Source organism: Vicugna pacos, chromosome 1 (genome assembly GCF_048564905.1).
Source record: "Vicugna pacos chromosome 1, VicPac4, whole genome shotgun sequence".
NCBI classification, from domain to species: domain Eukaryota; kingdom Metazoa; phylum Chordata; class Mammalia; order Artiodactyla; family Camelidae; genus Vicugna; species Vicugna pacos.
Window position 1 is genome coordinate 77,040,714 of NC_132987.1, and position 16,785 is coordinate 77,057,498.

Sequence of the window (16,785 nt, forward strand, 5' to 3'; positions counted from 1 at the left end):
TGCAAGCTATTGAATATAGTTCCCTGTGCTGTACAGTGGGACCTTGTTGTTTATCTATTTTATAAATAGTATTTTATAAATAGTAGTTTGTATCTGCTAATTTATCTTCCCCTTTCCTCTCTGGTAACCACAAGTTTGTTTTCCATATCTATGAGTCTATTTCTGTTTTGTAAATAAGTTCATTTGGGTCATTTTTTATAGAGTTCATGTATAGGTGATATCATATATTTGTCTTTGTCTGACTTACTTCACTCTAGGTCCATCCATGTTGCTGAAAATGGCACTATTTTATTCTTTTCTATGGTTGAGTAGTATTCCATTTTATATATATACCACATCTTCTTTAGCCAGTCATTTGTCAATGGACATTTAGGTTGTTTTCATGTCTTGGCTATTGTAAATAGTGCTGCTGTGAACACTGGGGTGCATGTATCATTTTGAGTTAAAGTTTTCTCCAGATATATGCCCAGGAATGGGATTGCTAGATCATATGATAACTCTATTTTTAGTTTTTTAAGGAACCTCCATACTGTTGTCCTTAGCTACTGCTGCCTCAGTTGCCTATGTTTAACAAACTTGAGGGCCACAGAGTTTGGGGAGAGCGTGGTGAGAAGAGATTAAGTCCACAGAGGCAAGGCATGACATCTAGTCATAGCGGGAACTGATCATGGGTAGAAATGTTAAGCTCAGTTGGCTGCTGAATTATCTCAGTCTCTTTCCTTCCTTTTCTAGGTAGAAAACATGTCAGAAGAACTGAAGAAGGAGCAGGATACCAATGCCCACTTGGAGAGGATGAGAAAGAATATGGAGCAGACAATTAAAGATCTACAAGAAAGGCTGGCTAATGCTGAACAGACTGTCCTGATGGGGAACAGGAAGCAAATCCAGAAACTAGAATCCAGGGTAGGAGTTGGCCTGTGTAATCGTGGGGTCTTGACGACTTCCTATCTGAAGTCTGATTGTCCCAGAATATCGCACCAGAGAGTCCCTACCTCCGTCATCACTTCTGCTTGTAGCACTTTCAGATCTTTGACAGGGTCAGATCTCAGTATATTCATTTATTCTTCTTAACTTTGGGCCACCAAATAGGACTTTTCTTGGACTGGATGAAATCCGCCTTCCTGCTAAGTTAGAAGGCATCTCCTCCGCTCACCCACACCAGCGCTAGGCTCCCCATAGCCAGAGTGACCCCCTGTATCCAAACACACCCTCACAATCTTGCTTTTTGTGACTTTGCTCCCATTACTTCCTCTGTGGGGAACGCCTATCTCCTAACAGCCAAAGAAACTGGAGGGAAACGACTCAATGAAGGATCAAAAAGACTTAGTGAAGATATGGTAAGGACTGACAGAAATGATGTAGTACCTGCCTTTAAGGAGCTTAAAAACAAATAAGAGACCTATCTTGAGAATAGGATTTTAAAAATGATTTAATCAGTTTCAATATCAATGTGCAGGTCATGTGACAGAGGCTGTAAGGATGGAAAGAATATTTGACTGGGATTTCATGGCACAGAAGGGCCTCTGAAAAAGAAAGTATTGCCTTTGCACATTTATGGAGTATCCATATAATAGAATGCCAATGCATATTTATGGTACAGTCATACAATCAGGCTGATTAGTAAGGATGAGGAAGAGCTCTGTAATATTCGGGGGGGTCATGACTAGCTGTATGATGATAAAAAGTGCAGGCAGTATGGAGAGTGTACAACCTTCTGTGCAGAAGAGGAGAACTATAAAGACATGTACACATTTGCTTATATTTCCAAAAAAGAAATGGTGACAGGATAAAACAAAGATTCATAAAAACAGCTACCCATAGGAGGGGAATACAGATGAAAGGCCTTCTGAATGCACCTTATTTAGCTGTTTTGATTGCAAAATCACATGAAACACTTACATGCTTCAGAATTGTTAAAAAAAGTTTAAATCAAAGAGAAAAATACAGCCATCCCTAAAATTTTAACACTAATGGAAGCAAATGAAGCCAACTATTTATAAAGTTGAGGAGCATTAAACATGAAGAATGATTATTCCTGGGACTTTTAAATATAGTGTTTTTGTCTGTACATCCCTCATGGAATGTATCTGAGGACAAAACAAAATAGCAAATAAAATGAACTGCGTTTGTAGTTTCAAAATAACATTATCTTATTATTGCTACTAGCAATAAAAGTAATATAATTATTTATCCAACAACATATATAAACACCAAGATTTTTAGTACAAGAGAAAAAGCATAAAAACAAAGGTATAAAAACAAAGAACTTGGAATATGCCTTTTTTTCCCCCTGAAAAATACATGAATTATACTGGTATTTCCATCTCAAATTTAAGACTGCAGGATTTTATTTCATTTCCAGTTGTCGTTTGTCCTAGAACCAATGATAACTCAGTAGCAGTGAGTTCTTGAATATCAGATGAGACTAAGGAAATACGGTGAATTTTCTTAACACATAATCATAATACCATTATCTATTAGAATTACATAAAGAAATATTTACAGTGAACTTATGTGATGTCTAGGATTGGCTTTAATAAAGCAATTTTCCCCTTAGGTGTTTTAATCACTTAAAAAAGGAATAACAATGAAACAAAACCCCCCAAAAAGGTGGTATCTGTGTAGGAAGAGGACAGGAGAGAGCTAGGGACAGGACCCCTAGGGGAGGAGGAGGGCAGCCAGCACCCCTCCCCCATCAAATCCCTACCCCTTACCCTGGGTCCTGCTTTATTTCCCTCCACACATTTATCACCATCTCACACATTTCATTTCGGTTTTTGTGTTTCCCTTTGTTAGAATGGAGGCTTACGGGGGGAGAGGTTTTTGTTTTGTTCCTTGCTGTATCCTTGACCCTGGTGCCTGGTGTGTAGTAGGCATCAAATATTTGCTGAATGAATGTTATGTTAACCTTGTTCGTATAACTTAATAAAGCTGCAGGCCAGCTATTAGTCTGTACTGCAGCTCTCCCTCAAAGCAAGGCTGTGGGGCTGTGGGTGACATATGTGTGACACAGACTCAGGGTCTGATTTCTCTAGACAGTCAGAGCTGAACATGGAGAAAGAAGCTTAAGATGAGGTCGTATATTGGCTAAATCCTCCAAGAGTGCTATGTGTAGCTTATTCTCTCTCTATACTTCTGTATGTTCATGCATACACACGTGTGTGTGCAATTTTGTTATCTATGAGGGGAAATTTATCACCTCTGCATGGATCAGCCTTTCACATCCTTTAGAGTCTAAACAGCCCTTTTATGAGCTCACATAGTTCAACCAGCTCACTTTTGGGAGGCAGTTTTCCCAGAGAGGTTGCCCTGTCTCACCGCTGCCAGAATGAGAGTGGACACATCTGCCATCAACGATGTCACTGTGTTTCAAAGGATCGTGCCAACTGGCAAACACCATGCTGGCACGGCTTGCTGGCTGCCTGCCTGTGGTCTGAGACCATGGTTTGCTTGCAGGTTCGTGAACTGGAAGGTGAACTGGAGAGCGAGGTCCGTCGCAAGGCAGAGGCCCAGAGGGGAGCCCGCAGGCTGGAGCGAAGCATCAAGGAGCTGACCTACCAGGTACTCTGGGAAACCACTCCCTATTTGCCTGGCTGGGCTCCACCCTGGGCAAATGTGCTCCTTTAAGCCCCAATTGGCCCCCGAGATCTCATGTAGTTCTCTCTCCATCCTCGCTCTCCCTCAGCGGGAGACAGGACTGGCCCTCCAGGGCTCCTGTGCTATTACTGGTTTGGGTTGGTCCCTTTCAGAGCTCTCCGGAAGCAAAATGTGAGTGGCAAGTTGCAATTAGCAGCAGAAAGCTATTTATACTGCCTTGTTTTTTCACACATAATGTCTGCAGCGCTTTCGGAAAGATGCCTTCCTGTGAGAGGCTGAGTGAGAACAATGTGAAAATGAAATGACTGGCAGAGACCAGGGTGGCGACTCAGCCAGCAGGCTACAAGGGATGCTGGCTAAACTGGAGCAGGGGGCCCGTTCCATTTCTGTTTTCTAGTCACACAGACACTCCAGGCCGCCGAGGACTCTATCTGGGGCTAGTGCCAGGTGGAAACAGCAAATACTGAGGGCTCTCTGCAGCTCTCTGGTTTCCTGCAGACTAGCAGTGGTCTAAGCAAGTAATTGAAAAGAGGTGGGCAGACTTCTTATCAGTAACTAACGCATTTCCCGAGTAGCAATGTACTCCCTCACTTCTGTTTTCATTTTCTAACCTTTCTTCCATTTTCTTCAAACGGAGATGAGAGATTCCATGATAGCAGAGGCACGGTCTCGCTCACTGCTCTGGGTCCCGGCACTTTCCTGCAGAGTAGGTGCACATATTTCAGTTGTTGAACACAAATGCCAGAGGTCACTTTCTCTGCTGCACAATACAGCTTGTTCTACTGAAAAGGCAAACTCATCCTAGGCGCCTATCTCATGACAACTTGGACAGCCTCATGCAGGATCTGCAGTCCTGATGCTGGTCCCTGAGGCTGAGCTGGTGTCAGAGACATCAAAGTCTTCCTCCCTTGCTGTAGGACGGATAGCACTGATGAGAAAGCAGAGTGCTTCAGCAGCAGCATCTTGGGCTAATTAAGATGAAATGAGCTATTTGCTAGTTCTTCTCTGCTGAATAAGTGGTTCTTTTCTAAGATGAGTTAGTCTGACACTTCTTTAGACATGCTAGGGATTATTATCAGAGCTACTCGGGGATGCACCCATGGTGTGAGTGGCTGAGGGAGCAGACACCTGGGGAACGTGAAGGACATGCTGTTCTACTCCTTTTCTGAGTGAGGATAAGAAAACATGAGGAAGTGAAGTGCCGCTTGTTCATTATGCTTTTCTTTTTATTTTCTTATGGATTATTCTTACTGTTTTCTTCTGTAAACAGGTTTATTATACAATAATACACCAAAGCTATACTTTCTTTGGTTTTCATTGTCCCAAGGGATACAATCTCATTCTATTGTGCTTGTATCTTTGTTTCTTTGTAGCAATAATCTTTGTGTTCCCCGTGTACTCATATGAAGGTGTATTTCTTAATTTCTTCCGAGTGTCTGCACAATGCTTAGAGCTTATCTATTCAGTAATGCAATGATTTTTCTGCCATCAAATCACATAAAACCTACTGAGTACCTTTTTATGCAAGATATTAGGCCAGACCCTGGAAGTTTAAAGAGACATTAGAGAGCCCTCCACATTCCTTGAAATCAATACCTGTTTTGAAATATTCAAGGTAGATGTTGAATCAATTCAATCTGTTCTTCTTTAACATCAAAATGACCATCAGGACAATGAGGCAGGGTGTTTTGTGGCAGTACATCACAGATGCCTTTATAAAATGTCATTTTGAAAGGGACATGAGTGGTTTTCCTGGGAAAAATCTGAGAAGATGATATTACACTGAAAAGGAATCAAGTGTGACCCCATCCACAGTAGTTCTATGGCCAGTCCCCACTGAGTCTTCCCCAGTATGTCCCTCTAGCATTTGGAAGTTCATCCTATTTCTCTAGTGTCTCAAAAAATACGCTATAAAACAGGACATAGATTAGGAGCCTGTATTTGTTACAGAAGGTGAAGACAGTTTTCTGCCTCCCACTCTCCATCCACCTGTTTCATCTTACTTTTGCCTGCTTCCTAAATTCAGGAATCTGTGTGTAGCTGTTATTTAATCCTTCCAAAGTATGAATGTAGTATCTTCATTTCTAGGGATGAGAAAACAAAATTTGGTCTTCGGTAGGTTCTCCAGGAACCAGATGCCAGGATGGAGTAAGAAGTACAAGAGACTTATGGGAGGTACCACCTGGGAAAGATAAAGGGGGGAGAAGCAGGATGAGGCAGAGAAGGCTTTCAGACCACAGTGTGAGTAGAGTGAGTCTGACACCTGTGAAAGGGAAGGGTGAAGGAAGAAGCCTCAGATTGCCGTGCAGCTCTGACCAAGTCTCCAGCACAAAGACTGCCTCAAAGAAGTCCCACGTTGGACAGAAAAGGCCAGACCCTGGTAACTCTGCTGTGCCCAGCTGTTGGCTGGGGGTTGCCTGGGGAGTGTGTGATCTCAGTGTAAATGCCACTGCAGATCCGAAAGGCACCACATTTGGAGGTTTTTCAGGTACCTGCATTCCTCACAGCTGAATGGCAAGTTCATTTCTTGAAGGCAAATTGTGCCGCCATGCACAACTATAGCAACCACAGTTACTCAGGTGTGAGCCGAAGCCCAGTAAAGGCTTTGCCTCCCACTTGGGAGGAACATCATTGACATGAGCAGCCACTCCTAGTCTTTTTCAGTTTTCTCCTCTGTGGCCGCCTTTACCATACAGAAAATTCACTTACCTCAGTAAATTGGTTTTAAGCAATTTAACCTCTGTTGGTTTTAGAAACCCCTATAAACACATAATTTCTGTGAATCTCCAAATTTCTGAAAATTTCAGATTTCTATGAATCTTCAGATTTCTTAAAAAGAGATAGTGGGATAGGCAGATGAAAACAATGGGGGGTTTTATTTATAAAATAGACTTGTCTCACTTCCCTAATCAGGCTATGCCTTATATATTGGTCCTCGCCTTAGGAAGCTTAAAATTAGTAATTAATTACCTACCGTCAGATTGTACTGTAAGGTGGGGCTGGGGGAGGGGTGCTCTAGACAATAGGGAAAGTTTGGTTAAACCAACCTTTTCTCCCTCCCTCCCTTCCTTTATGTTAATGTATAATTAACATATAATGATGTATTAGTTTGGAGTGTACAGCATAATGATTTGATATGTTTACACTGCGAAATGATTATCACAAGTCTAGTTAACAACCATCACCACACACAGTTGCAGTTTTTTTTTCTTGTGATGAGAACTCTTAAGATTTACTCTCCTAGCAACTTTCAATGTACAATACAGTATTGTTAACCATAGTCACCATGCTGTGCATTACTTTCCCAGAACTTATTCATCCTGTGACTAGAAGTTTGTACCTTTTGATTGCAATAACCCATTTCTCCCACCCTCGCCCAACCCCCCACCTCTAGCAACCACCAATCAGTTCTCTGTTTCTCTGAGTTAATTTGTTTTAGATTTCACAGATAGATGAGCTCCTATATTATTTGTCTTTCTCTGACTTATCTCACCAATTATAATGCTCTCAAGGTCCATCCATGTTGTTGAAAATGGCAAGGTTTCCTTATTTTTGATGGCTGAGTAATATTCATGTGTGTGTGTGTGTGTGTATACACCACATCTTCTTTATCCATTCATCTGTTGATGGACACTTTGATTGCTTCCATATCTTTGCCATTGTAAATAATGCTGCCATGAATATGGGGGTGAAGATATCTTTTTGAGATAGTGATTTCATTTCCTGCAGATAAATACCCAGAAGAGGAATTGCTGGATCATATGGCAGTTCTATCTTTAATTTTTTGAGGAAACTTCCTACTGCTCTCCATAGTGGCTACACTAATTTACATTCCTGCCAAGAGTGTACAAGGACTCTCCTTCCTTCACATTCTTGCCAACACTTGTTATTTCTTATCTTTTTGATAATAGTTCATTCTAACTGGTGTGAGATGCTATCTCGTTGTGGTTTTGATTTGCATTTCCCTGATGATTAGTGATGTTGAGTACCTTTTCATGTACCTGTTGGCCTTTTTATGTCTTCTTTGGAAAACTGTCTATTCAGATCTTCTACTCATTTTTAATCATATTTAAAAAAAATTTTAGCTATTCAGTTGTATAAGTTCTTAATGTATTTTAAATATTAACCCTTTATCAGATACATGATGTGAAACTATTTTCTCCCATTCCACAGGTTGCCTATTCATTCTGTTGATGGTTTCCTTTGCTATATAGAAGTTTTAAAGTTTGATGTAGTCTCACTTATTTATTTTTGCTTCTGTTGCCTTTTGCTTTTGGTATCAAATTTTAAAAAAAGTCATTGTCCAGGCCAGTGTTATGGAGCTTACCCACCTGTGTTGGCTTTTAGGAGTCTTATGGTTTCAGGTCTTAGATTGAATTTTTTAATCTATTTGGAGTTAATTTTTAGGTATGGTGTAAGATAGTGGTCAAGTTTCTTTCTTTTGCATGTGACTGTCCAATTTTCGCAGCACTATTTATTGAAGAGGCTATCTTCTCCTCATTATATATTTTTGGATCCTTTGAGATAAATTGATTGGCCTTGTATATATGAGTTTATTTCTGGGCTTTCTATTCTGTTCAGTTGATCTGTGTGTCTTTTTTTATGCCAATACCATACTGTTTTGATTACTACAACTTTGTAATATGTTTGAAATCAGAAAGCATGATACCTTTGGCTTTTTTCTTCTTTCTCAAGATTTCTTTGGCTATTTTGGGTCTTTTGTGATTCCCTTCTATTTCAGTGAAAAATGCCATTGGAATTATGATAGTTATTGAATTGACTTTGTAGATTATTTTGGGTAATATGGATATTTTAACATTAATTCCTCCAAACCATGAGCAGGGAATATCTTTCCATTTATTTGTGTCTTCTTCAATTTCTTTCATCAGTGTCTTATAGTTTTTGGTGTACAAGTCTTTCACCCCACCTTGGTTAAAGTTCTTTGTAAGTGTTTTATTCTTTTTGATGCAGTTCTAAATAGGATTGTTTTCTTAATTTCTCTTTCTGATAATTCATATTTGTGTACAGAAACACAACTGATTTTTGTATGATTTTTTATCCTGCAAATTTACTGAATTCATTTATTAGTTCCAACAGTTTTTATTGATATCTTTAGGGTTTTCTATATATAATATCATATCATCTGTAAACAGAGACAGTTTTGCTTCTTTCTTTCCAATATGGATGCTTTTTATGTCTTTTACTTTCCTAATTGCTCTGCCTGGGACTTCCAGTACTACTTTGAATAAAAACAGCAAGAATGAGTATCCTTGTCTTGTTCCTGATCTTAAAGGGAAAGCTTTCAGTTTTCTTCACTGAGTATTGTGTTAGTTGTGAGTTTGTCATATATGACCTTTATTAGGTTGAGGTATGTTCCGTCTATATCCACTGTTTAGAGGTTTTATCATAAATAAATGTTAAATTTTGTCAAACTTTTTTCTTACATTTTTGAGATGATCTTATGACTTTTACCATTCATTTTGTTAATGTGGTATATCACACTGATTATATTTGCAGATGTTGAACAATCCTTGCATGCCTGAAATAAATCTTACTTGATCATGGTGTATGATTCTTTTAATGTACTGTTGAATTCAGTTTGCTAATTTTTTTGAGGATTTTTTGAGTTCTATGTTCATCAAGGATATTGGTCTGTAATTTTCTTTTTTTGTGATGTCCTTCTCCAGGTTTGGTATCATGGTAATGCTGGGCTCATAAAATGAGTTTGGAAGTGTTCCCTCCTTTTCTATTTTTTGGTAGAGTTTGAAAAGTATTGGTATTCTTTAAATGTTTTGTAGAATTCAGTAGTGAAGCTATCTGGTCCTGGACTTCGATTTTTGATGACTTTTGGTCCTGGTATTTGATTACTGATTTAATCTCCTTACTGGTAATCAGTCTGCTCAGATTTTCTATTTCTTCATGATTCAGTTATGGTCAGTTGTATGTTCTAGGAATTTATCCATTTCTTCTAGGTTGTCCAATTTTTTGGTGCATATTTGTTCCTGTAGTCTCTTATGATCTTTTGTATTTCTGTGGTACTGGTTATAATGTCTCCTCTTCCATGTCTGATGTTATTTGAGTCTTCTCTCTTTTCTTCTTGGTGAGTCTAGTTAAAGTCTTAACAATTTTGTTTATCCTAAAAAAAACCCTCTTATTTGATCTTTTCTATTATCCTTTTAGTCTCAATTTATTTCCACCCTGATCTTTATTATTTCCTTCCTTCTATTAACTTCAGGTTTCATTTGCTCTTTTTTTTTCCTAGTTCCTTGAGGTGTAAAATTAAGTTGTTTGTTTGAGGTTTTTCTTGTTTCTAAATGTAAGTATTTGTTACTGTGAACCTCCCTCTTAGCACTGCTTTTGCTGCATCTCATAACTTTTCATATGTTGTATTTTCATTTTCATGTGTCTCAAGGTATTTTTTTTTATTTCTCTTTTGATTTTTTTCTTTGACCCATTGGTTGTTCAGGAGCATGTTGTTTAATCTCCATATATTTGTGAGTTATTCACGGTATTGGGGTTTTTTTGTTTTTTGCTTTTTTTGTAATTGATTTCTAGTTTCATACTTTGTGGTCAGAAAAGATATTTGATATAGTTTCAATCCTTTTAAATTGATTAGGAATTGTTTTGTGGCCTAACATATCATGCATCCTGGAGAATGTTTCATGTGTGCTTGAGAATAATGTTTATTCTGTTTTTGAATGAAATGTTCTGCATCTGCCTGTCTGATCTAATGTGTCATTTGAGGCGAAAGTTTTTGTAATGATTTTCTGTCTAATATATCTGTTGATGAAAGCAAGGTATTGAAGTTCCCTAGTATTGATTGCAGTTTCTTTTTCCCTTTAGGTCTGATAATATTTGCCTTATAGATTTAGATGCTCCTATGTTGGTGCATAAATATTTACAAATGTTGTATCATCTTCTGAGATTGACCCTTTTATCATTACATAATGACCCTCTTTGTCTTAAAGTCTGTTTTGTCTGATATAAGTATAGCTACCCCACCTTTATTTTAGTTTGGGTTTGCATGTAATATCTTTTTCCATCCCTTCACTTCTTCACTTTCAATCTGTGTGTGCCCTTATATCTGAAATGAGTCTCTTGTAGGCAGCAGATAGATGGATCTTGTTTTGTTTTGTTTTCTTTTGTTTTAATCCATTCAGCCACTCTATGTTGAGTGGAGGATCTAGTTTATTTACATCTAAAGTAATTATTGATAGGTTTGTACTTACTGCCAGTTTGTTAATTGTTTTCTGGTTTGTAATTCCTCTGTTCTTTTCTTCTTCTTCTCTTCATATGTGCTTTGTTGATTTTCTGTAGTGGTATGCTAGATGCCTTTCTGTTTATGCTTTGTGTATTCAGGGCTTTGCTTTCTGGTTACCATGAGGCTTACATAAAACAACCTATATGTATAATAGTCTATTTTAAGTTGATGACAACTGAAGTTTTGTGCATTCTAAAGACCTACATTTTACTCTCCCCTCACATATGTTTCATGTTTTTGATGTCACAATTTACATCTTTTTATCTTGCATATTAACAAAATTTTGTAGTATAGCTATTTTAACTATTTTGGGCTCTTAACCTACCTAGTAGATTTATGTGTCTTATCTACCACCATTACAACAGATTATTCTGAATTTAACCTACATTAATCTTGATCAGTGAGACTTCTACTTTCCCATTACTTATCAGTGCTCTTTTGTTTCAGCTTAAAGTCCCTTAGACATTTCTTGTAAGGTGAGTCTAGTGGTGCTTAACTCCTTCAGCTTTTGCTTATCTGGAAAACTACTTATCTCTCCTTCAATTCTGAAGGACAGCTTTGCTATTAGAGTATTCTCGGTTGGCAGGTCTTTTTCTTTCAGCACTTTAAATATACTGTGTCACTTTCTTCTGGCCTGGAAAGTTTCTGCTGAAAATACGATAACCCTATGAAGTTTCCCTTGTGTATAACGAGTTGTTTTTCCTTTGCTACTTTTAAGATTCTCTCCTTGTCTTTAACTTCTGACTATTTAATATAATGTGTCTTAGTGTGGGTCTCTTTGGGTTCATCTTATTGGGAACTCTCTGGGCTTCCTGGATCTGGATGCATGTTTCCCTCCCCAGGTTAAGAACGATTAATTTTTCAAATCAGTTTTCTGTCCCTTTCTTTCTCTCTTCTCCTCCTGAGACCCCCCTATAATGCAAATGTTGGTCCACTTTATGTTGTTCTATAAATCTCTTAGGCTATCTTTACTCATTTTCACTTTTTTTTCCTTTTTGCTACTTTTATGGGTTGAATTTGCACAACCCTGTCTAGAAGTTCATCAATCCTTTCTTCTGCCTCATCCAGTCAGTCTACTGTTGAACCCCTCTATTGGTTTTGTTTTTGTTTTTGTTTTTTTTAGTTCAGTAATCCTATTCTTCATTTCTGTGACTTCTGACTGGTACTTTCTTATATTTTCTATCTTTTTGTTGAAATGTTCACTTTATTCATGCATTGTTCTCCTGAGCTTGGTGAGTATGTTCATTATTTTGAACTCTTTATGAGGTAAATCACTTACCTTTATCCTTTTCTGGGGTTTTATCTTGTTCCTTCATTTGAAACATATTCCTTTGTTTCTTCTTCTTCTCCTCCTTCCCCTCCTCCTTATCCTTCATCCTTTTTTTTTTTTTTTAACTTTCTGTGTTGGTTTCCATGCATTAGATAAAACAACTACCTCTCCCAGCCTTGAATGAGTAATCTCATGTAGGAGATGGTCATTATTGTTCAACACTACCCTAACTCTCAGTTGTCTCTGAAACCTTTTTGATTGTCTAAGCAGCCTTCTTTGTTCTTGTGGCTCCTAGTAACTGAGGGTGTCCAAGACCTGCCAGTGTCCCAGGGGGAGGATCTCAGTCAGTACCTAGGTGCAGGCAAATTGGAAGCTGGGTCTCAGGCAGGAACTTTTAAAATATGCAAATATACCTCTTTCAGAGGAAGACTGGGAGATAGGCATTTCTGTCTGTTTTCTCTGTGCTAACCCTTGGGGTGATAGCCAGTTAAGAACTGTTTCTTTGTTTGCTACTCTCCTGTTGAACTTGTGAATATAAGCCCTGCTGGCCACCAGAGAGCAGATATCAAGGGATGTGCCCTCTGGAATTAAGCCACATAAGCCAGTGCACCAGACCTGTGCACAAGCTCCTTTCTCAGAGATACTGTTGACCTGGGGTGGGGCAGATGGAGAGCATGAAGATGGCACCCACTGGCTTTACCAGGCATTCCAGTTTGCTGCTTCTGCCTGGGGAGGAGTGGGTAGTAGCCAGTTAAAAACTCTTTGGTACAGTCTTCTAGGACCTATGAAATTAAGTCCTGCTGGCCACCAGAGCCAAGTCTTCAAAGTGCATCCCCTCAGTGGGAGCCACAAAAACTGGGACACCAAACATTCCTTTCCAAAAGATACCAGAAACTGGAAGTGAGGCAGAGGGAGAGTGTGAAGATGGTGCCCACCAGCCTCCCTGGTTACTAGAAAGTATTGTAGTCGGTCCCTTGATGCTTGATGTGTGTTAAATTAGAAGCCTGCCCCTAGCGCCACAGCTACTAAGATGAGCAAATAGGTCTCTTTCAAGGAAACACTGGGCATTTCTGTCTGCTGCCTCTGTGCTGTGTCCTGGGGGATATTGGTTAAAACCTACTAAGGAGGGAACAAAGCAGAAGTGTGGGGAAATGGGAGATGAGGCTGGCTGGAGTGGAGATGGTTTGTGGAGGGCAGTGGAAGGTAAGTGGAGAAACCATGAAAGCCACCAGAAATGTTAATACTTGATGGAATAGGTAAGATGGAATCAGGAAAAAAAAATTTTTGAGCAGCAAGGCTGTGTCTTAGTTAAATCATTATCTCGACCATCAGCCAGTTAAGATATTTTCTTCTTCAGGGAAGTTCAGCAGCTCCAAAGTGGAGATACTCTAGTTAAATGGGTGTGGGAAAGGGGGTGGTGACGTGCAGAGCCTTCCTACATGTCTGTCTCCCTCCTCCTTTCCCCTCAGAATACCCAGAGCTGTACAGAGCACAGCTGAGAAACATTTTCTCACTAGGTTTCCTTTCTCCAGCCTAACCCTGGATTGCAATGGAAGCAATGAGAACACACACAGCAAAGGTCCCCACAGCTTATGGAATTTCCCTCACATCTCTGCTGATGCCCACACCAGAATTCCAAAAAACTTAACCTTTCCTATAGTTCCATTACCTAAAGCCAAGGGTCAACTAGAAAGTTCAAGGGAAAAATTGGTTTGATTGATGGTGCGAGGGTGGGGAGTGGTGCTGAGAAGCCACAGGCAGCTGTGGCTTGGTTGGGATGGGAGGGCTGAAGACTGAATTGAAACTAGTCCATTTTAGCCAAGACTGGGAGTTCTGTGGGGGATCAGGAGAAATGAGGGCCATTGCTCTGAGCTGTGTTTAATATTAATCTCTTAGAACTCGGGATGAGTAGAGAAACCTTGTTTTCAAATCTTAACTCTAATATGTGTTTAGTAAAGCTTCCTTACCCTCATATCCTCACGTGAGGCTACTCCCAGTGCAGACCGCTGCATCCTTCAAATTACCTTCACATACATACCTATGCATTGCAGGCAGAGGAAGATAAGAAAAAGATGAGCAGGATGCAGACACAGATGGATAATCTTCAGCTAAAAGTACAAAGTTATAAACAGCAAATCGAGGCAGTGGTAAGTACCTGGGGCAGTTGCAGCCTCGTGCATTTCCTAGCCATTTGTTTTTGATTAATGGAAATATGTGGCCCTGAGCTAGATAAGCAGCTTGTCAGGGAGGACCAGCTCAGCTTAAAGTCTGCTCATTCTCTGGTTTTTCTCAAGCTAGAATTATCAACCATGGTAAAAATGCATGCACTTTTTCCCTCTAGGGAGCCAGAGCTCTCTTCTTTAACCTTGTGGTTACACCCAAACATGTATATTGCAAGAAATGAGCCAAGTAAGAGACATATATCTTGCAGGGATGCCAAATTTTTGGTTGGGTGGTCACCGTGAGGCTTTTCTCACCCTACAACCTTGGGTGAGCATAAGTGCAATTCGCAGCCCTCTTCCTGATGAGCCTGGACTTGACTGTGGACAAACTCGCCATCACATGAAATGCAGTTGCCAACTCTGGGTTAGCATCTGTAGTTATGTGGACTGCAATTGATAAGTGCCATATATATTAGCTTTAGCTTATGCCTAATAATATATCTTGAAGAGTTTTGAATTGATTGTTTAAATGATTTGGGCTAAAATACTATGTCTAATAATTACCTGTTGATCCTTATAATTGTAAAGACAAGCCCCCTCTACCCAGTGGTTAAGCTGATTAACCACAGTTGTTTGTTTTGTAATGTATCACATAGCAAATCTGTGAAAGCTAGACTACATGCACTTGGTGGAAGGTGCCAGCCACATTCTAAATTTCCAGGGAACAGTTACAAAATAGATCTGGTACCTGTTAGGAAGGCCGAATCCATATATATCATACTAAAATATGATATTCCATTCAATAGTCAGAAGGTTAAATCCCTTTCACACAGTTTTCAACTTTCTCATGTCAGAGCAGGAAAAAAATATGACTATGTAGGCTCAGGGGTTTCTCTTTTTTTCATTTTTTATTTTTATAGGAAGCAGAAGCCAGTCAATACCATTCCAAGTACAAGAAGCAGCAACATGAGTTGAATGAAGCTAAGGAAAGGGCAGAGATAGCCGAATCTCAAGTTAATAAACTCAAGCTTAAAGCAAAAGAGTTTGGGAAAAAGGTATGTCAGATACTCAGCTCTGCTCTAATTCTTAAAGCAATTGTGTTTCAGGCTCATGTCATCACCTGGACCAGTGTAACAAGAAATTTCATGTTTCTCTCTTTCAAGGCTTTAAAAAAATAATAATGTTTAAAAAATGCTAAAAAAAAAACAGGGTCTGATAAAATCTTCCTATACTTACTAAATTCTACTTGTCCAGGTGGTATGAGGTGCTGAGCATTTGAGTGGGCTGCACATTGTACTTACACTTCTCAAATGCTTAATTCCAGGTTAGTTTGCAGGCTCTGAGCTTCAGGGCCTAGATTCATTTGGGTAGAACAGTCAGGAGACCAGGGAGCAAAGATGATTAAAAGAGCATGGATGTATCTGCTTGAAATTCTAAGTGAACTCTTTCTATGGTGGACAAGTATGTGGCTTTGTATCATATCATACTGAGATCCAGGGGGTCGGGTTTAAAATTGAGGCCATGAAGAACAAATACAAGGGTCCTGCTTTCTAGTCTTCTGCCCTAAAATGGGAAAAGGAACTGTCTACATCTCTGTGGTCCATGAAACTTTAGTTCTGATCCAATAATAGAGGCAGCTGCCCTAATTTTCTTGGCAAAGGGGCACAGTGATAGAGAACACTAAACCGTCGGCTTGGTAGGGTCAGTGTCGTTAGTCGGTTCAGGCTGCCATGACAATACCAGAGACCTGGTGCTTACAAACAGCAAACATTTATTCCTCACCTTTCTGGAGCCTGGGAAGTCCAGGATCATGGTGCTGGCAGACTTGGTATCTGGTGAGGGCCACTTCCTCATAGGCAGCCCTCTTCTCCCTGTAACCTCACACGGTGGAAAGCAGGGAGGAAGCTCTCTGGAGTCTTTTCACATAAGGACATTAATCCCAGTTATGCAGACTTGACCCTCATGACATAAAGGCCCTACATCCTAATATCATCACTGGGGAGGGGGACAGGGAGGCAGGGCTAGGATTTCAACATATGAATTTGGCAGGGGTACAAAAATATTCATACTATCACAGTTAGCTTAGCCTTAGCTTCTTCATCGAGATTTTCCCCAGAAATGACATCTGGCTCTAGAAGAGAAATAAAGGAGATTGGATACCCTCCTTAGAATGCCTGTAGAGCACTTAGCACAGGCACCACCATTTCAGTTTGCTTTTTAAATGTGGTATACTTCTGGCCTTCTTTCTTGTTTATTGTAAATGAATTACTAACAACCTGCAAGATAATTAGATAGGATGGCCAATAATAAATACTACCTTACAGGAGGTCAAAAGGAACTCATTTGAAGAAGAGGCTGTAAGTTGGTGATGCTGAGTACCTTTGGATCCAAATATGCGAAGTTGGAGTCACTAGCAGACTCTAGGAATTTCTTATTGATGAGCAAAGAGTTGTCTTGGGGATAAAGCCTATCTGGAGAGGTCCAGTTAAGTGGTT

At 39.6% G+C, this 16,785-nt stretch overlaps 1 protein-coding gene across 1 annotated transcript in view; it reads left to right on the plus strand.

Annotated features, from left to right (window-relative positions):
• MYH15 (myosin heavy chain 15) overlaps positions 1-16,785 on the plus strand; it is a 133,081-nt gene that overhangs the window by 115,520 nt on the left and 776 nt on the right. Inside the window, exons 37-40 of the mRNA XM_072970807.1 lie at positions 733-903; positions 3,457-3,561; positions 14,180-14,275; positions 15,211-15,345. Coding sequence (XP_072826908.1) covers positions 733-903; positions 3,457-3,561; positions 14,180-14,275; positions 15,211-15,345 — 507 coding nt within the window. The remainder of the gene's footprint in view (positions 1-732; positions 904-3,456; positions 3,562-14,179; positions 14,276-15,210; positions 15,346-16,785) is intronic.